This window comes from Diabrotica virgifera, chromosome 1, assembly GCF_917563875.1.
Source record: "Diabrotica virgifera virgifera chromosome 1, PGI_DIABVI_V3a".
In the NCBI taxonomy this organism is placed as follows: Eukaryota; Metazoa; Arthropoda; class Insecta; order Coleoptera; family Chrysomelidae; genus Diabrotica; species Diabrotica virgifera.
In genome coordinates, this window is record NC_065443.1 from 301871463 (window position 1) to 301893615 (window position 22153).

The 22153-nt window shown below is 35.8% G+C and overlaps 1 protein-coding gene across 2 annotated transcripts in view; it reads right to left on the minus strand.

Annotated features, from left to right (window-relative positions):
* LOC126879199 (probable cytochrome P450 6a13) overlaps window positions 1-18628 on the minus strand; it is a 30533-nt gene extending 11905 nt beyond the window's left edge. Inside the window, exons 1-2 of one of the 2 annotated variants that reach the window (XM_050642252.1) lie at window positions 18135-18628; window positions 14677-15297 (exon numbers count right to left, since the gene is read on the minus strand). In XM_050642252.1, the coding sequence (XP_050498209.1) occupies window positions 14677-15297; window positions 18135-18561 (1048 nt within the window). In that variant the 5' untranslated portion in view covers window positions 18562-18628. Of the gene's footprint in view, window positions 1-14676; window positions 15331-18134 lie in introns of both variants that reach the window. The other variant, XM_050642251.1, reaches the window with a different exon arrangement.
* Between the last annotated feature and the right edge of the window lie 3525 nt (window positions 18629-22153).

Below are 22153 nucleotides of genomic sequence, written 5' to 3' on the forward strand. Positions count from 1 at the left end.
CGAAGTTGTTTTTTGTCATGGGAATTTCTGTCAGTCTATGTATCATGCTATGGTAGGCTGCTAATTTGTGTTGTGTAGGATGGGATGATGAATTGTGTATAGTTGTGTCAGTATGGGTAGGTTTATGATATACGGAGAACTCATGTTTGTTGTGTAGTCTGGAAATCGTTACATCTAGAAAGTTTATGGAGTTATTCTGTTCTGTTTCTATTGTAAACTCAATATTATTATGAAGTGAATTAATATATGATGCACATATGGACTTATTATGGGTAATCCTCTAAGCCCATTGCTCTCAGATATATTTATGAACCAACTTCAAACAACAATTTCTAAACATCCCGTATTTAAACAGTTCTTATATTGGTGGAGATACGTGGATAATATACTAGTATGCTTTACAGGAACTAACAGACAACTTGACCAATTTCTATCATATATTAATTCACTTCATAATAATATTGAGTTTACAATAGAAACAGAACAGAATAACTCCATAAACTTTCTAGATGTAACGATTTCCAGACTACACAACAAACATGAGTTCTCCGTATATCATAAACCTACCCATACTGACACAACTATACACAATTCATCATCCCATCCTACACAACACAAATTAGCAGCCTACCATAGCATGATACATAGACTGATAGAAATTCCCATGACAAAAAACAACTTCGAGATCTAAACATCATTAAACAAATAGCAGTAAACAACGGCTATAACGAACAAACAGTTAACAAAATTTTAAACCAAAAACTCCATAAGAAATCCCTGAAATTAGTGTATCCACCACCACAGAAAGAACCCAGTACCTTCTGATCTCTCACATATACTGGCAAGATAACAACAAAAATAGCCAGATACATAAAAAAGAAAGGAATAACACCAGCTTTCAGAACTAACAACAACTTAAGCAAATATATTAAGAACAATAAAAGCCGAAAGAGAAAGCAACTACAGAGTGGTGTGTACAAACTAACGTGTGGTGACTGTCCGAAAACGTACATCGGTCAAACTGGCAGAACTTTTGACAAACGGATAGCAGAACACAAAAGGGCATTCAACAATAGAAAAACAGACACTTCTACATACGCACTTCACCTTCTAGATCATAATCATTCTTTCAATGAAGAGTTTAAAATTCTGCATATTCAAAATAAAGGCCTTAAGCTATCGTTTTTAGAATCTATGGAAACTAATAAACTGAAAAATACAGATATAATTCTGAATGACCAACTCGAGACAAACAGCTCCCCACTCCTCAACCTCTTCAGTTGAAGACTTAAAAAAGGCAAACACATTGTAAACTATATCACTTGAGAAAGGCACTCTGCCGAAACATCTGTAGTCACTTAGTTATAATAAATTCTGTGGAAGTATAGAAAACAAACGTTTTCAGTGTTTTATTATTAGATAAAATGAACTTTCATCAAGTAACGGTCGAATCCATTAATCAAATATTATAATTAGATCGCAGTGGTAAAAGAGAACGTATTTTCAAATGAAATGCTGATTGAAAGGTTCGTCAGGCAGGGCTGTGTCTTGTCTTCTACCTTGTTCAATTTGTATTCAGAGGAAATAATCGGGGAAACACTAGAAAAACTAATTACGACAATAAAAGTAAATGGTCGACCCATAAATAATAATATACGGTTTGCCGACGAAGCAAGCAAGCAATTTGATTAAACCCGACCTGTGGGAGATGTCCACCCTATCGAAAAAGTACATTCGGGTGTAACAATTCATTGGGGCGAGGTGTTTTGACCCGAGTGTAAAACAGGGATCACCCCACCTCGCTCCAATGCCCCAGGCCATCCCTTTCCCCCCCATAGCACGCTGATGCGCGATGGGGGCACAACTATCGTAGCCAAATGCTCTTCACAATGGAACCCTGGGTAATAAGATTCCATTGTGGTGCCCTAATCGAATGCAAAAACTAGGCCCAGCGTGATGCGCTCTATGCCTTTATCCTCTTATTTACTTATCCGCGGGAACTAAAATTGCTTGGTTGCTTGGGGCCCAAGCCATTGCACCAGGCCCAACTGGGCTCGGTACAATGGCTCGGAGCCCAAGATCTTTTTGGGTTTTTTTTGTTTTTTTTTGTGTGATTTTTTTGTTGGCTTACGCCTTTTTTGTTATTTTTTTTTGTGTTTTTTTGTTTGGCTTGCGCCTTTTCCTCTAATTTTCTACTGGTTTACTTACCTGATCGTGATGTTGGACCTACGCTTGGGTTTCGTGTTTTCTTCGGCACTTGGAGTTTCGAGCTACGAACTGACTACTATCACTTTTACTTTATTTTTCACTTTATCGCTTTAGTTCACTATTTGTTGTTTAGGACGTCTGTGCTTCCATCGGTGGAACGCGTCATACCCTAGCATCTCTCGCAGTATGTGGCTTGGGTGGTGCTCCAGATCCGCGAATTTGACCCTTGCCTTGTCTGTCATCACTTCGGTGACTCTCACCTGTTGCAGTTCTCTAAACAGGAATCGTTCTGCTACGTATCTTGGGACTCTGGCTGCTTCTCTTAGGCTGTTGTTATGGACTGCTTGTATCTTCTTTTTGTGGGTTTTACATACTTGTCCCCATGCGAGAGATGCGTATGTTAATACCGGTAATATTATGCTGTTTATTAGTCTTAACCTTGTTTTTAGTCTTAATTTACTTTTTCTGCCTGTGAGTCCTCTTAATGTTGCTCTCGCGAAGTTGGCCTTCTGGACTGTGGCTTCTACGTGTTTTTGGAAGGTTAATCCTTTGTCCATGATAACTCCTAGGTATTTTGCTTCATTTTTCCACTCGATGGGGGTGTCCTGTACCGTTAGCTGTTCTTCTGGCTGTTGTCTTCCCTTCTTGTATAGTACCGCTTGCGTCTTTTCTGAGTTGATGGCTATCTTCCATTTTATGCTCCATTCCTCGATGTCTTCTAGCGCTGTTTGCAGGTTGGTCACTGCTATGTCTACATTTCTGTGTTTGGCCGCTATCGCTGTATCGTCGGCGTAGAGGCTCATAAGGGTTCCTGGTGTTCTAGGTACATCGGCGGTGTATATTGTGTACAGCAGAGGTGACAGGACCGCTCCCTGGGGTACTCCAGCTTCCGGGCTTCCGAGGTCGGACAGGACTTGTCCTATCCGAACCCTGAAGCACCGGTCGCCTAAGTACGACGAGATTAGCCTCGTCATCGCTCCGCTGTACCCATAATCCCGCATTTTGTATAATAGCCCCTTGTGCCATACTCTGTCGAAAGCCTTGCTTACGTCCAGGAATGCTGCTCCAGTGTACTGCTTGTCGTTGAATCCAGCTGCTATGTACTCAGTTAGTCTGAGTACTTGTAGCTCGCTGGAATGCTCTGCCCTGAATCCAAATTGAGCTTCTGGGATTATATCTAATCTGGTTGTTTCCGCTTTCAGTCTGCTGAGAATGATTCTTTCCACTATCTTGCTGATCGCTGGAAGTAAGCTGATTGGCCTGTAGTTCTGCGGGAATGTGTGGTTCTTGCCAGGCTTTGGGATCATGATGACATGGGCCTCTTTCCATCTGTTTGGGAATATTTTATATCTTAATATCGCGTTCACTATATTTGTAAAGTACACTATGGCTCTCCTGGGCAAATACTTTAGGGCTCTATTTGTTATTTTGTCTAGACCAGGCGCTTTTCTCGGTGAACAGTTTCTAATATGTTCGTTAATTTCTTCCGGTGATGTTGGTGGAATGATGTCTTCTGGGTCTTCTGGTCTTTCTTCTTGTTCTTCGACTTCTTCCAGGAAGTCTGCGTCTTCGTCTTGGTGGAAATTTAACCTGCATTCTCTTTCGAGCGTGGACCTCATCACCTCTGCTTTTTCCTCAATTTTATATACCATGCCGTTTTCTCCATGGAGTGGTGGGATGGGTTTTCTGTCGCTTCTCATCATTTTCTGGAGCTTCCAAACATTTTTCATGTTTGAGTCTAGTTCTTCCATCTCTTGTACGTAGTTGTCCCATTTTTCGCTGCGGTGGTGTTGCAGAGCCGTTTTGACCTCTCTGTTTAGTGTATTTGCCCAGGTTTTGTCTACTCGGTTTCTTGTTCTTCTGGCTATTTGCTTCGCTCTATTTTTTTCCCTTATCAGGTCTTGTATTTCTTGTGGTATGTCTTTGAACCTTCCCGTGTGGATCTCGACTTCTTCCTCTGTTGTGCTGTTTCTGATTGCTTCTTGGATGATGTTTTCTAGTTCTAGGACTTTTTCTTCTATTTGTTGCGGGTCATTTATAACTGGCACTATATTTATTCCTTCACTCACTAATCTTTTATAATTTGTCCACTTTATTTTCTTTTTTATTCTTTTCGGCGGGTTTGTTTCTTCCCATGTTCCTATTTCCAGTAGAATGGGGTTGTGATCTGTTGTACCTTCGTTCAGCGTGATTAGTTCTGCTTGTAGTCCTAGGTTTTTGGCCACAACGATGTCGATATGGGTGGGAAGTCCATTTCCTGGGAAGTGTGTTGGTTCTTCTGGGCCCATTGCCAGTGTATCTTCGTTATTTTCTATGTAGCTATTTAGTAGTCGTCCGTTTCTGTTCGTAGCTCTATCGTTCCAGTTGGGGGATCTTGCATTTAGGTCTCCTATTATTATGGATGTCTCAGCGATGTTTAGGAACGCATCGAGGTCGTCGTCCATTAGTGGGTCTTGCGGTCTTACATAGGCTGATGTTATTCTGACTGCGCCTTGCCTCATTTTCACTTCTATTGTTGTTGCCTCCATGTTTACCAGTGGTGGGGTCGTGAATCTGGTGTGTTTGATTCCCTTCTTGACTAGGATGGCCGTTCCTCCTGATCTTCTTGTGAGGTCGTTCCTATATACATCGTACCCAGGGAACTTTAGACTGAAGTTGTTTGTCAGTTTGGTCTCCTGGATTGCTACGATGTCCATCTCGTATCTGTTGGCGAGTTCATCCATGATGTTTTGATTTGTTGCTATGCTGCCCGGGTTCCAGGAGCCTATCCGCAAGTATCCCTTGTCTGCCAGCATTACTTCTGTGCCTCCCTGGTGCCCAGTATCACTTCTTTGACTACCTTAGTCACTATGTTGGTGACCAAGTTGACTAGGTAGTCTTCGTCGTGGGGGATCGCTATGTTGTTCTGCGTACTCTGGGTGGCTTGGGCGTAGGAGACGCCGGTTGCTTGTGGTCGTCTTTGCTGTGTTGGTTGCTGTGGCCTCTTTGGTGGTGGTCTTCCCCATGTTGGGCACCTAGGGCATCCTCTGTAGCTGGCTGGATGGCTGCCTTTGCAGTTGGCGCATGTCGCTTTGTCTTTTCTGGCACGTTGGCACTGCTTTGTGGAATGGTCTTCGCCGCATTTGACGCACCTGGGATCCTTATGGCACGCGTTCTGGGCATGGTGGAATCCTTGGCAGTTGAAGCACTGCGTGGGTCCTGTTGCCTTGCGTAGGTCCTCTACCACGACCTTCATGTGGCACAGGTTGGTTATACGCCTCGCCGCCTCGACGTCCCCCTGGCTCAGAGTCACAACAAACATCGGCAATTGTCTTCTTGGTCCGGTTCTTGAGGACATATTTTTGGCTGCTTGGCAGTCAATGTTGTATTGAGCTGCCATTTCGTTCTTTATGTCTGCCTCTGTGGTATTTGTGGGTAGCCCTCTTATTACCACTTTGGGTTTTACTTCTTCCTCAAATGGGAAGGCTATCCACTGTAATCTTCTGTCTTTCATGGACTTCGCATATTCCTCTATTATGTGGGTCATTTTGCGGTAATCTTCCGGGCTTTTCGCCTGGATGAGGGTTTCCCTACCACTCTTGGAGATCCTGTTTACCGTGACCACATTTTGCTTTTGGGCTATATTTAGGATTGCCCCTGTCTCGCTTACGCTCTGTAATTTTATTACAGGCGGCTTACGTTGGTATATTGCCTGTTTTTCAGGCAACACGGCAGCTTCTTCTTCTTGGTTTGTTACCATCTGTTCCGACTCTGAGACACTGGGACGTCTTGGCGGAGGCGCACCTCCACCTGCGCTCGTGGCTGGATGGATTGGTGGGATTTGACCTCGGGGCAGGTTGTAGGTATCTTGTGCTGGGGGGGAAGCAGCCCTCATGGCATTTTTTGCTAGGTTTTCCCATGACGTCGCATCTTCTTTTGAAATTTGGGATTTCAATTTTGGGAAATCTTCTTTGGTTTTTGGTTTTGCACCTCGAATGTTCGTCAGTCTCTCACCTGCGGATGGTTTTGGCTTTGATGCTTCAGGGAGTGGCTGTAGCTTTTGCTTAGTGGTTTCGGGGGCTGGCGTCGGTTGTTTTGACTGCTTCATGAGCTCCATCATGGCGTCCATCTTTTTTGACATTTCCATCATTTGGTATTTTAGTCTCTCGTTTTCGATTGTGAGTTGCTCGTTTTTTACTTCTTGATCTGCCAACATCTTTTTCAGCATCTCTATCAAGGTTGAAGTGTCTTCATTGCCATTCTTCTTTTTTATCTTCTCTTTCTTGTCTTCTTTATCTTCGCTGTCACTCTCTTTGGCACGTTTGGTAGTGCCTCTGTTTGCCTGCACGGCCTCGTCTTCTACCATGGGCTCTACTTCTGGTTTTTTACCGTCTTTCTTGGGTTCTTCGCCGCCCTTCTTAGTCTCCTCTCTCTTCTTTTTGGATTTCTCCTTTTTCCTCTCGCTCCTGGGGAGTTTGAAGCCATCTTTCTCGCTTTTCGCGTCATCCACGGATGAGTATCCCTCAGTGTCAGAGCTGATTTCCTGAAAAGGGTTTGGGCCCACTTTGCGTGAGCCCTCATATATTGGCAGGGAATGTGCCATAGAACGGGGCAATGATTGAGACCTAGCTCTATCAATCTTGTGGGGTTGGGGGGCGAACTGTCCTAGTTTTGACGAAGCCTTTTTTTCTGCCGACTGGCCCGACGCCAGCTCGACTTCAGGGTTGGCTCCCTGCACCACGCTCGGTTGTTCACGTACCCAGACAGAACTAGGTACGGGTTCCGCTTGCTGTTCTCAACCTACTGACCTAGGGGCCGGGGCTGCAACAGTGTTGATAAATAAACAACACCTATGCAGTGTCGAGGTGCAATGTTTTAAATTGCACCCATCCCTTACGGAGGCACAGTAGGTATCCCGTAGTGGGCTCACGTCGAGCCCACTATTTCTTCTTCTGCTGACCGAACTCTAGCTGTGGCGTCTCAGAGAATCCAATAAAATCAAATTCCCTAAGTTCACCACATCCAGTAGAACGGCCTTTGCCTCTGCTTCTAGCCTAGGGCTTAGAAGTGCACGATTTCGCTACCACGCTTACATTCGTGGTTGGAATGAAAATTCCTGCTAATCGTACACTTCGTCCACCGTTTGGCTCCTCGTACTCTTCTCGCCTCAGAGAGTAAGAAGCGCTCAACTGTTTACCCTGCTTACATTCAGGGCAGAACTAATAAGTCCCCAGTCAAGCCACTCCCACTTCTTTGGCGTTGTCGCTGCTCTGCTCCGCTCCGCTCGTACGTGTTGCTCCTTCGGTGGCTAGCACCGAACTCTACTCAAAGTCAAAGTTACTAAAGTGAAACTGTTGTTCTACCTTGAAGATCAAGCGAATACTGGTTTGCCGACGACACTATTTTATTAGCGGAATGTCTTGAAGATTTACAACAAATGATTGACAGAGTGGTAGAAGTCAGTGAAGAAAACGGACTGTCCCTAAACAAAAAAGACACAATTTATAATCTAGGGCGCATCTGTTTTGAGATGGGCGTTGAGAGGTGACTTATATTTTTTTGCAGAAATTGCTTGGTATTAACTCATATAATAATAATTAAGTTAACCTCCCACTCAAAAAGATTCGGAACATTGTTTAAATAATCAAAATGTCAAAAAATGAAGGAAAAGTTCGATTTTTTTTCTTCGGTTTAATAGATCTTGCAAAATAAATTTTGCAATCCAGCTTTCGCAAAAAAAATTATTTTTTTCAAAATATTTCAGAACTGACAATAAAACAGATAGCAAGTTGAATTTTTTTACATATAGAAGAATACTGTACCTTTCATTTGCAATTTGCAAAATTAAAATCGGTTAACTACTACGGCGTCAGGAATTTTTTTAAATAAACATTAATTTTTGGTGCTACGCGTAGGACAGCGGTGTTCCATTCACACAAGTTGATTTCCACCAAAATGTCTTCCAATCTTTATTTAATATTTATATTATTTTATTGCTCTATATTGTGTTGTATATTAAAATTTTAATTCCACAAAAATCAAACTAATTTGATTATTGTTTGTGAAATATTGTTTAAACAATTGCATATGTTTAGAAATAATAAACTTTTATTCTCTAAGTTAAAATAAATGAGCAAAGAAAGTTTTTGCTAAAAAGTGTAATTTCAAAGGACAGAGTATGTGTTTTTGAAATGTACTAAAAATTAAAATTTATCAATCATTATCAAAGGTCATTAAAACGCCCAATCAAATAGTATGGTATAACTAGATCCAAACCCAGACATCCAAAGTGAAAGTTATACACCAACACCAAATTGTTCTATATGGTCCACATAATTTTTCAGAAAAAAGTCACACAATTTTGAGCGTCGGGTTTGGGGGGAGAGGGGGGGAGAAATCGGTAAATTCGTAGTTTTTTAAGTTTTTTGTCAATATTTCTAAAACTATGCGGCTTAGCATGAACAATCTTCTATACAAAAATATTCTACATTAAATTTGAAACAAAAAAGACTCTATGCATAATCCTTCTAAAATAAACGGTTCCAAAGTTACGGAGATAGTATAGTATAATTGATCCAAAAAAGGCCTAACCCAGACATTAAAAGTAAAAGTTTTCCTCCAACACCAAATTGTTCTATATGGTCCAGATATTGTTCAGTAAAAAGTTACACCATTTTCAGCGTCCGGTTTGGGGGGGGGGGGACAAATCGGTAAATTAGTAGTTTTTTAGACTTTTCGTCACTATTTCTAAAAATATGCTTTAGCGTAAACAATGTTCTATACAAAAATGTTCTACATCAAATTTAAAACAAAAAAGGTCCTATACATAATTGTTATAAAATCAACGATTCCAGAGTTACGGAGGGTTAAAAGTGGAGGTTTTCGATGCTTTTTATATTTTTTGGACAATTTTTAATATTTTTACTGATTGAAAGAAATTTTCTTTTACAGGATTTGCTATTTCAGTGGCCGATGGTATGTTAGTGATACGCACTTGAAGAAACGTCAACCTCACCACCCAAAATCATCATCAATTGCAGTGGCGGCTCGTGGCCTTGGAGACAGGGTCGGCAAGGTTTTTTTGTCTCCTCATATAGGTATACCATCAAACTAAAAGGCTTAATTCATCATAGGAGATTTTGTTGTTTTTTGCTTTTTTTTTATTTGATGTACTTGACATTCTCTCTTGTTTCATGGTGTTTCGACAATACGTGTTGATTCTTTTGAGACAAGGTAAATCCCGTTTTTTTTTAGGCAGAAATTGGTGGTAATAAGAAAATTGATAAACAGTTTGTTGTAATGAATTGCAGTACTTACTACATAGAATTATACATACATATTGTGCAATTTATCCCACTTTCTGAAAATATTTGGACCAGCATAATTTTTAAGTACCTAACTTGTAATAATAAATATCTTGGAAATTCTTTGGCGAACGTAACTTTTAAATTTTAAATCGTCAAAGAGGTCAAAAATTTGCAAATCTTCAAAATTCGAAAAACGAGTATCTATTTGCATATAATAGAAGGTATCCAAAATTTCAAGATATACTTACTCGTTTTTCGAGAATATGTATCATGTCGTTGTCTTTTTTGGGGTGGTTCGGAAATATCAAGCGAATCCAAAACGTCACTGCGTATATATTGGAAACTACTATCATTACGAAAATCTCTAAGATTTTGCACCAGCTTTCGTATTCTATTTTTAGAATAAATATTGTCAGTTGACTGATTTTGAACAACAAGCAATATCTTGGGCAAACTCTGTCTTAAAAATATTTAAAAAATATTGAAAGAGTCATTAGTATTTAATAAAGTTCTCAAACCGATTGTTTCACGGATCGAGGTATCGCCACTTTCAAAATCATCGCATTCGATAATAAAATCAAAAACTTCCAAAAGCTGTTCACGAAAATCTGCTACAGATACTAAAACTATAAGAGATAATCTGCTTAGATAAAACTAACCGAGATTTAAAATTTCATCGCGTCTGACAAACTGTTCGCTTTTTTTTCGAAACAAATTTGTTCTAAAGCAGTAATCCGTTTAGGTGAGCTAAACTGGCAAGAAAAGTCGATACTCTTTATTTTTTTACACGTATCATGTAAAACTAAATTCATTATATGCGCATAATAGTGAGTAAATAAAGCTTGTGATGCAATAGTTTTAACTTTTGCCTGGAGACTATTCAATTTACCACTCATCACAGCAAAGCCGTCATAAGATTGCCCCAGTTTGCCCTACCAATTTATTTTTGGTACAAAAAAATTTGAATCTGTTCTTTAAAACACCAAAAATATATTCTGCCTTATTGCTTTTACTCACATCTCTAAAACCTAAAAACCTCTCATAAATATTACCACGTAACGCGTATCGAACAAAATAATTGATAATTATGAATGACATGATAATCAGAAGTTTCATCTACTTTCAGTGAAAAGCAAATGGTTTTCTAAATCTCAGATTCAACAACGTTATTCAAAATTTAACTATTTGATTATATGTATTATGTAGTTCATTCTGTATTACGAATACACTTCGAATCAGAAAGTAAATAGGTATTTCTAAAACAATTTTATTAATTCTCTATAATTACTTTGATTTTTAACAAATGCTTCGATCCATCATGTCCACTAAATGATAATTCCTGACAACTTAAAAAAATTACAATATCAATTAAACGGCGTAAAACGGCGTGATTATTTTTGACAATTTCTACCGATGCATACTTCCAAATGAAACACCGACCGGCAGACCTAAATGTGCCGTACTTGGCGCGTAACCTGCCATGCCGTATCTTCTATTGCCCACGGAGAAAAGTAATGTTCGCTTCTCGCTTGCTCATCGACTTGTTACGTCGTCGTTGAGTTTTACGTGTAGGGACGGCTAGCCGAAAAGTCAGATAAATGGCTCGGATCATTGATTTTTTGAGAAGTCTGTTATGCGCAGGGATCACTTAACTCTCGGATTGATCAAATTCTTTTAAAAACCATGAATAAAATTTAGTCTGTATTATCTGATAGATTTTTTTTATTTCAGAGATACAAATATTTAAAAAATCTATATCTATAAATGTGTGGGTCGGCACTGCCGACCCTGCCGACCCTGACCGGCCGCCACTGATCAATTGCCCAAAAAATATAAAAAGTATCGAAAACCTCCATATTTCACCCTCCGTAACTCTGGAACCGCTGATTTTATAACAATTATGGATAGGACCATTTTTGTTTTAAATTTTATGTAGAACTTTTTTGTATAGAATATTGTTTACGCTTAAATATAGTTTTAGAAATATTGACGAAAAACGTAAAGAAACTACTAATTTACCGACTTCTCCCCCATCTCCCCCCAAACCGGACTCTCAAAATGGTGTAAGTTTTTACTGAACAATATGTGGACCATATAGAACAATTTGGTGTTAGAGGAAAAATTTTACTTTGGATGTTTGGGTTAGGCCTTTTTTTGGACCAATTATACTATACTACCTCCGTAACGTTGGAACCGTTCATTTTAGAAGGATTATGTATAGGGCCTTTTTTATTTCAAATTAAATGTAGAACATTTTTGTATAGAAGGTTGTTCATGCTAAACCTCATAGTTTTAGATATATTGACGAAAAACCTAATAAACTACGAATTTACCGACTTCTCTCCCCTCTCCCCCCAAACCCGACGCTCAAAAAGGTGTGACTTTTTCTGAATATTATATGGACCAAATAGAGTAATTTGGTGTTGGAGGATAACTTTCACTTTGAATGTCTGGGTTATGACATTTTTTGAATCAATTCTATCATAATAAAAGCAAACGTATCCGCTGTCCTGCGCGTAGCACCAAAAATTAATTTTAATTAAAAAAATTCCTGACGCCGTGGTAGTTAACCGATTTTAATTTTGCAAATTGAAAATGAAAGGTACATTATTCTTCTATACGTAAAAAAAATTCAACTCGCTGTCTGCTTTATATTCAGTCCTGCAACATTTTGAAAGAATAAATTTTATTCGTGAAAGCTGGATTGCAAAATTTATTTTGCAAAATATATTACACCGATCTTAATGAAATTTGCAGTATTGTTTTACTATCTCATAGAGTTTTTCTGGGTGAAATAAAGTGTAGCATAAATCGTTGAAAAACGTAAAATGCGAATACTTGTTTTTTTTATGGTTGTTTCGCAATTATTGCTATTTTGTAACAAGGGTGACAGTTTTTAAAATTTTTGACCAATCCTATAGTGTAGGAAATTTAATTACGCAACTTTTATGTTTGTGTAACTTTTCTCAGAAATTAGTACTTTTAAAGTTATAATAAAAAAAAAGGAAAAACATCGAATTTTCCTTCATTTTTTGACATTTTGATTCTTTAAACAATGTTTCGGACTTTTTTGAGTGGGAGGATAACTCAAATATTATTTGATTATATGAGCTATTTTCAAGCAGTTTCTGTAAAAAAATATGAGTCGCCTCTCAACATCCAAATGTGCTAATATTTTTACAGATGCTCCCTGGTATATTATGGTAATAAGATAAGTAATAACAAAAGTCCAATAGCGCCAAGAAAGCATAACAATACATGGAGGAACAAATTAAGAAAGTTGAAAAATATCTGGGTTCAATAATTATTAATGAAAATAATGAATACATACAAGAGATTAAAGCAAGAATAGGACAGGCAAGAAATGTTTTCAACAAACTGAAAAAGTATTCTGTAGCAGGGATATTACAATTTCCTTAAACATAAGACTTGAGATGCTACGTGTTAAAAAGAAAGATGTTTCGGACAGATTAGAAGCCTTCGAATTAAGGGCTCGAATGACGAGATGTTGAGAAGAATGTAAAAAGAAAAAAAGGTTTCAAATACATACAATTAAAGTTGAAAAACTGCAATATCTGGGATATGAGGGGCGTGCGTTACAACTTGTTGCAGTTAATTCTTCCTCTTCTTCTTATGAAATCCACTAATGGATGTTCGCGATCACGTTTGACCATTTTTTTCTATCCCTTGCAGTATGTATTAGGTCTCGTTTGTTTCTTAGTCCTGTCCATTGTTTGACATTACGGAGCCATGACATTTTCTTCCTGCCAATTCCGCTTCTTCCTTCGATCTTTCCTTTGCAGAAACTGGTATCTTTCGTTTCTAATTAGGTGCCCCAGATGCCGTTTTTCTCTGTTTAATTGTGCATAGCAGTTGTCGTTCTGTACCAATTCTTCTCAGGATTTCTTCATTTGTTATTCGTGCGGTCCAGGGAACTTTAAGGATTCGTCGATAAATCCACATCTCAAATGCCTCTAGCTTATTAATTATGTTTATTTTTAAAGTCCATCCTTCCATGCCATATAGGAGCACCGATCATATATAGCATTTCGTGAATCTTAGTCTTAAGTTCAGGTCAAAGTCAGAGTTCGTAAAGACGTTTCTGAATTTCATGAATGCACTTCTGGCCTTTCTATCCCAAAACATTGGGCAGAATGAGTCGTGGAAGAAGACACATCTCCTGGTTAAACAATTTGAGAGCTTGGTTTGACTGCACTTCTGCTGATCTCTTTAGAGCAGCGGTATCGAAAGTGCGAACTGCCAGGATGGTTGGCGACCTTCTTAGAGGAGATGGCACATGAAGATGACGGTATGTAGAAGATGCCGTACTGGACAGAGCAGACAAACAAGTGAATCACGGCACTTCGGCAGAAGTGTCAATAAGAGTTGGTATCCACCCATACAAATTAAAAAGCCGAACCCGCTATATTTATAAAAATGAGAAATGTACTTTGCAGCATCTATTTTAGTGCTAGATAAAGTAGATATTTTCGATGTCAAAAGACATATTGATTGGAAGCCTTCGAGATGTGGGTATATAGACGACTGCTAAGAATAAGCTGAGTATTGTAAGCTGCTAATCGACAGTGTTAAAAAGCTTCGAAATAGGTATTATAGGCGCATCTTACGTATATCCTGGGTTGACCGAATTACTAATGTGGAAGTCCTGCGTAGAATGGGGAAAGAGTGTGAAAGTTTCAAAACCACCAAAACAAAAAAAAATAGAATATCTAGGACATGTAATGAGAAATCAAGAACGTTACGGCCTTCTCCAACTGAATCTCCAAGGGAAGGTAAATGGTAAAAGAGGACCGAAAGAAGACGCATTTCCTGGCTTCAAAATTTATGAAAGTGGTATAACACGACTACCACTGAAATGTTCCGCGTTGCGGTAAAGAAAGTCAAGATAGCCATGATGATCGCCAATATCTGGAACGGATAGGCACTTTAAGAATAAAACAGTGTTAGAAATGAAGAGGTGAGAAAAATTCAAGATATACGTGGTTCTGGAAGAAGAACATCGTGGTTGAAAAATATAAGTGAATGATACAGAAATTAAGCTACATCAGCTACATCCTTATTTAGAGCTGCTTCAATAAAGCTACGAATATGGTAGCCAACGATCAATAATGTCATGGAACTAGAAGAACAAGAGGAAGAATCAATATAACTTGGTACTTACCCTGCACAACTTTGTCCAATAAAACCATCTCTTTAAGTGCTTCATAGGTTATTTGGTTATCATGTTTGCCAAGAACGGTAATTATTTCTTCTATAAGTTCTTCTTGAATATCGATGTTTTGGGAGAGTTCCAACAAAGCAAAATTCATGGTTGTAGCTGAGGTTTCAAACCCAGCAATAAAAAATACGAAACTTTGAGCAACAATTTCCTGCAAAGTTAGAGCTTTCATATTCCCATTCTTATTTAAATCTATTAAAAGTTGCAAGTAGTCTTTCCGTTCCATATTCTGTTTTTCTCGTTCTTCGATAACATCTTTGACAAGGTTCATAAAAAAATCATCGATATCTTTCGAAATTGTTTTGAAGCCTGTTAATCGAAGCAACCAAAAAGGAAACACACTAGTAAGAATGATTCCTATTCTCTGTCTCAAGTTTTTACGAAATGCTTTATCTCCGTATTCCCTAAATTCCGAGTCTGGGTTTTCCATAGAGCTGCAATCTAAACCAAAAGCAATAGAGCCGATGACATCAGTAGTGAAGCATGCAAAGGAATCTTTGAGATTAACAGGTTGTTTTGAATTGGCTAGTCTGTCAAGTAGTTTTTGGAATCCGTCGGTAGTCTCTACAAGGGTTTGAAACATCACTTTAAGCTTTGCTGAAATAAATAGATTTTTACTTGGATATATATTTTTTTTAATTCTAACTATACTTAGATAAAATTATTACTAAGTTTATGAAATGAATAATTCTTATTCTATAATAAAGCAAAATGGATCGCCATAACGTTATTAAATAAATGATGTTGAGTAAGCGTACTGTTAATAAGATCAATTAGAATAAAATAGAATAGAAATATGCTTTATTGCCATGAAAAATTTAACAATTTTATAGACAAAGCTTACAAGAATCATAAATAAAAACAATAACAAATACAATTTACTAAAACTATATAAATCGTCAATATAATAAAATATAATAAAGTGAAACAAAAAACAGTAACAATCTATTGCAAAATTAAAAAAAAATTTGCAAATTTCGTAATCTACCTTAAGAAATTTAATAAGTTAAGCTGCTGCATATGACACTCAAATATAGATTAAGATTCTATTTATACATAAGAATACTGTAATTTCCTAGTTATTGGTTAAGAAACTCTGCTATTGAATAATATGGTCTTTCAGATAAATAGGCTTTTGTCATTTTACGAAACTTGGGGAAAGATGTTGCAGATTTAAGTTGTAGAGGGAGATGGTTGTATAGTTTTTTTGCAGAATATAATATAGATTTATTTACTAACTCACTGGACGGGATCGGTAAATAGATGTCAAAGGTAGAATTTCTGTTGGAATAGTCATGTCTAGGTCTTGCTGGAAAGACGTGTAGATGTTTACGAATTAAGCAAACGGTTTCTAAAATATATAAAGAAGGTAGTGTTAAAATCCTGTGATCTTTGAAGTAGCTTCTGCAATGTGTTGTTCTTCTGAGGCCAAACAGATATCTTATTGCTCTTTTTTGTAATTTAAAAATAACATCGGATTGGGCAGCTGTACCAGAACCTCAAAAAAGGAGACCATATCGAAGATGAGACTCGAACAAAGAAAAATATGTTATGTTGGAAGAGTCTAAATTCATTTCCTTCGAAACAGATCTTATTGCAAAGCAAGCTGAGGATAGTTTCTTGCTTAACACATCGATATGAAGGGAGCATTTAAGGTTGCTATCTAAAAAAATACCAAGAAACTTTACAGAATCAACGATATTGATCTGGCTGTTATGAAGAGGTAAGGGTTGAAGAGCTCCTTTATAGGATAATGCTACTGTTCTATATACGTTAAAAGAGAGTAAATTAGAATCGGACCAGGATTTTATTGTGAGTAGATCAGAAGTTATAGTAGCATGAAGAGTTGCGATATTTGAGTTGCTCCAAGTGATACTGGTATCGTCAGCAAAAAGAAAATCTTTTCCATAAAATTTTAAACTAGTGATGTCATTAATAAAGATAAGGAAAAGTAGAGGACCCAATACTGAGCCTTGTGGTACCCCACATACAACATTTTTGAGACTAGAGTCTGTATCATTTGCTCTAACCAGTTGTTTCCTATTATCCAAGTAAGATTGAAACCAGTTCAAAGAAATATCGCGAATTCCATGAAATGTAGTTTTTTTTATCAAAATGTCGTGATTTATACAATCAAAAGCTTTGGCATAATCACAAAAAACAGTGGCAGTGTGCAGATTATTATTTAATCCTTGATAAATCTCATGTAGTACAGAAAACATGGCATCGGTGGTACATTTATTATTTAAAAAATTTCCTCAGGAGGCCTTACCTCCTTGGCAGTGTTAGTTGTAGCCTTTAGAGGACAGGGCCTTCTAACAATATGAACAAAAATGGTAATATTGCTACTGTAGTGATCCTCTCCCATAAGTTAACATATCCCTTCTCTAACTTGGCTGCACTATACCATATATATTTTCTTTTATAAATATATTCACATTCACTTTGCGAGTTTTTGCCAACAATTTTCCTTATCTATATTTATATTTTATAGTCGCTTACTCTCAACATCATTAAAGAGTGTTGGTGCCATACTGTAATGTTCTAGTTTTAGTCCTTCCAAATTAATTTATTATAACAAACCTAAAGCATTTTTGGCATTTATTAATGAGTTAGTTAGGTTGTTCTACTCGAGTTAGGTACTGCGGATTAAAAAAAAAAGAAGAAAATTGGTCTATGGGAAGCCAAAAAATACATTTTTTAACATATACCGATTTTTAACTTTGAAATTATATTTTCTTCAATCTAGTTTTGGATTGGGATTTTGGTATTTATGGTATTTTTCACGCGTAATACTGATCGTTTTTCATACTATAATATTATGTTACGAATCTCATGAAGATATGAAAATTTGCAAATAGAAAGAGACCGAAGTAAAAAGGTAATGGTTTGAAGATTACCATCCTATTGTTTATAACTTCGTCGCCAATGCCAGCCAACTTTGACCGGTTGTACCTCAGGAACCACTCCTCGCAATTCAATTGTTTTTCTTTTAGAAGAAGCGTCCTGCCACGTATTTTGTAATACCGGTTTCTTAATTTAATTCAATCTAATTGTTGTCCAGAGATTCTATTTGTTGATAAGCCAAAAAATTGTTTAAAAATTTAAAACGTTTCTGAGGCCGCTCAAATAGTCTAATTTCAATTCTGTAAAGTATGTTAGATAAGTATAGTGCCTTTTTATGCGAAAATAATAGTTATTCTGGCATATCATAATCATTCTAGTTATTATTGCGACCGTAAATTTTTAATTAACAATTTAATTGTTACTAAACTATTTGTTAGATAGTCGCCGGCTTCACAAAAAAGCTTTTGTGTCACCAAGCTATTTAATTATTAATAAATAATTACTTCCCTATAATTTAAATTGTTAGTGAGCAAATTGAAATTAAAATGACTTACCTGATGTAAATATTGGAGTAAGCTTATTTCTTAGTTTCCTCCATTTTTCATCTTCTAAATTGAAAAGATGACCTGTTAAAGGATCATCCTTTTCATTTATATATCTTCCGCGATTATAAAAATGATCAAAATCATTTTGGAGTATACCTTTTACCACTTCAATGTCTACAGGCACGAAATGTGGTTGAAAAAAGAGGTAAAATCCACAGTACCTTTTCTTCAACGCCTTAGCCCCACTGTACAGTTTCTGGAAGACTGTCGTTAAATGAGCATGGTCCTTGGTTACTGTTTTCATGTTTCCATAGAAGAATGTCGGTTCCAGATGGTAAACGTTTCGGTCTTTCCAGTACAAGAACTTCTTTTTCGAGTACACGTATAAACATGTTACCAAAATGATGACCACAAGTACCAAAATATGGACTGCCATTTCTAGTAGCTATAATAATTTAATACTTTTATCAGATGTGTAACATTTATATAGTTTGTGTAATCATTATATTATAATAGGCTACCAAAATTATTTTAATACTATAATATTTAATATTTTAACAACTATTTGCTGATAATTTGTTTGCATAAGTTATCAGATTGTACTTAGTATAAAATACCTACTTATTAGATGCATTTTTTTCTGGTTATCAGTTTGTACCTCATTAATGCAAAATTAACTTGGTTAATATTAACAGTTAATTAACTTGGATATAGTAAGTTTAATCAAAACTTCATCAATAATGAACATGTAAAGTTATTCACTAAAAATATTTTATCTTGACAAAGACAGAGGGCTATCAAATTTGATAATGGTTGGTAGCCTACTTTGTATATACGCTAAGTTTTTGCAAAAACTAGTTGAAGTAAAGAATACAATTAGATAATCAAAAAATGTCAACTTTTTTGTTAATTATTTTTGTAAATCTTTATCATGTACAAACTATAATTTTAGTATTTGGAATCGGTACTCACTTGAGGGACCCCAGACATTCTGGGGGAGTGCAATTAGAACGAAAACATGCATTGTTTCGGAAAAATTCAAACAAGCTTATATTTTTCTAAAACTCTTTTTGTTAGTTTATACACATGTTAAAGTAAAAGGTTCTACTCGCAGATATGGCCGCTAATTGTTTATTAATTGTTTAAACAATAACAATTTTTTGTATAAATAATTTTAAAAATATCGTTGAATTCATCAGTTTACTTTGATCAAATATGTTTCTATTTTTTTTTATTATGCTGAATCCGAATATGGCATTACAATTTAAAAATTCTTATACAGAAGCTCTTATACAGTATGTATGCGTAGCTAGGAACCACATGCAAAACTTTTTTTTTTTATCAATTTTACGAAAAAAGGTTATTTTTCGTAAAATGCTCTGGATAGTCAAAAATTTAAAACTCAACCGTCATATATCAAATTTTATCAATTTTAGTTACATATATCAAAAATATAAATTTCGTTAAAGAGTAATAAAGTACTTTCATATTCCAGAATATCAAAAAATGCTATTATGAAAAGTTGTTTGAAATTAAAAACTATGTTTTAATATACAATTACATCATTCTAATCGAATTTTTTTTTCAATTTTTCCTCAAATTACGGGTACCCATCATCATTTTATTACAATTATGATAACTAGTTTATTATCAATTTTACGAAAAAAGTTATTCTTCGTAAAATGCTCTAGCTGGTCTAAAATGTAAGATAAAACTAACAGATATCAAACTTTTGCAATTTTATACGAGGTATGTAAAAAATATGAATTTTACTTAAGAGTAAGTGCCTTTATTATTCACAATATTTTAATTAGAAGGATGTAATTGAACACTGAAACATTTTTTAATTCCAAACAACTTTTCTTAATAACAATTTTCGATATTGTGAAATATAAAGGTAATTTACTCTTGAATGAAATTCATATTTGTGACATACCTTGTATAAAATTAATAAAATTTAACATTTGATAGTTGCATCTTAGATTATATACGATGCAGAGTATTTTATAAAGAATAACTTTTTTTCGTAAAACTGATAATAAAAAAGTTATCAATAGGTTTCAATTTACGCAGACATACTGTATAAGAGCTGAAAAAAAATTTTTTTGTTGAACATTTATTATTGTTGAAGCTAATTATTAAATGTATTTTAGGTAAGTTTTATAGAAAAAAGTTTTGACCACTTTGTATAAACATTTTTTTAACTGGTAATTTTCGGTTTTTGTATTACATTTTGTTATCTTTCTTAATTTTGTCAAAAAGAAATAGTTTATTTCGTTTCTAAAGTAAAATAATTTAGTGCATTTTAAAGATTGCACCTTAAGATTTAAGAAAGCATTTATAAAATTGTAATAAATCTGTTCAACCTTGAGTAATACCGTGTTCAATTGGTGGTAATTCTGTAAAACTAGGAAGTTTTCAAAAATTGAGATAAAATTTCATTTGAATTAAATTTTTGAGATTTTTTTTTGAGAGAAACATCGTTTAGTATGATATCTGGAAGGTAAGCTGTGCCAAATTGAGAGTTTTATAAGAAAAATTGTATTAGTTACACATTTTTAAACAAAATTCATGCAAGTCTCACTTTCCGCCCACACCATACTTATGCCCATACATTTTATTTCTTTTTATTACAACCATAAGATAGCTAAATTATTCTTCTTTCATGATCAATTTATAAAATTTCATTTGATCCATTAGTTAAAGAATTACATTAAAATAACTCAACCGTGCACTTCGCCGTACACTAGGTTACAGTACGCCAATGTTTGTGAGAAGGGTGATTTCAGCGTTATAAATAAAAAATTATAGAAGTTACAGATTTATATTTTCGGAGTTATTTAAAAAAAACATCTAATTTCGCAGTTCATTTGTTTAATAAAAAATGAAGCACCCACTTCTCGAGTAGAACTTTTTGATATGTTGTTTATTAAACATTTCTTAATGAAATTACAAAAAGTTCTATCTTGTTTGATTTTTTTCGAAGTGAAAATCTATATGCATTCACCTAAAGCGTCTCTTTGTAAAGACAAAGTCGACTTTACTTATGACAATATTTACTCAACACACACACTACGCGTTGTTACCATATTGTAAAACTATTATGACTGGCTGAATGACTAATGTCTATGATAGTAGAAAAAATTAGTAATTTATCATTATAATCACCAATATTTGAGTTAAATATTAACAAAATTAATCTGATTCAATAGTTATGTTCAATATCTTTCAAACGAGATATTTAAGATACTACATAGAGCGTCATCAACATAACTTCTGGAAATAGTATTATACCCTTTTTCGAAAGTTCTGCGAAACTTTGGCAACAGTGTCAATATTTGATATTATCTACGATCTGATATTATCTAGATCCGGAAGATTCTGCGTAGACGCCGTATTTGTACTGAGACAAATCACAGAAAAGGCCATTGAGTATAATAAACCAGCATATCTGTGTTTTATAGACCTGACAAAGGCTTTCGATCGCATCCAAGTCGAAGACGTCTTGCATTTACTGTATAGAACAAACATACCAATCAATATTATACAAACCATCGAAAACATCTACTTTCATAATCGAATACAGGCAAAGATAAATGGAAAACTAACGCAGTTTATACCAGTACAAAGCGGAGTCAGACAAGGTAACTCGTTAAGCCCACTGCTTTTTAATATAATAATGGACGAAATAATAGAAGCAGTACGTAAAATCATGGTCACAGAATGGGGATCAAAGAAATCCAAATATTATATTATGCAGATGGCGCCGCATTAATCTCCGAGACAGAAGACGATCTCCAAAGATTAACACACATCTTCAATACAACAGCAAAGAAATAAAATATGATAATATCTATCAGCAGAAAAAACCAAATGTATGACAACATCTAAATACCCACTACGATGTAAAATCAAAGTTAATGGGAAAATAATAAAGCAGGAAGCAAGGTTTAGATATCTGGGAATAGATATAACCAGTTACGGAGATGTTGAAGAGGAAGTACGACAACAAAGCTCAAAAGCAACTA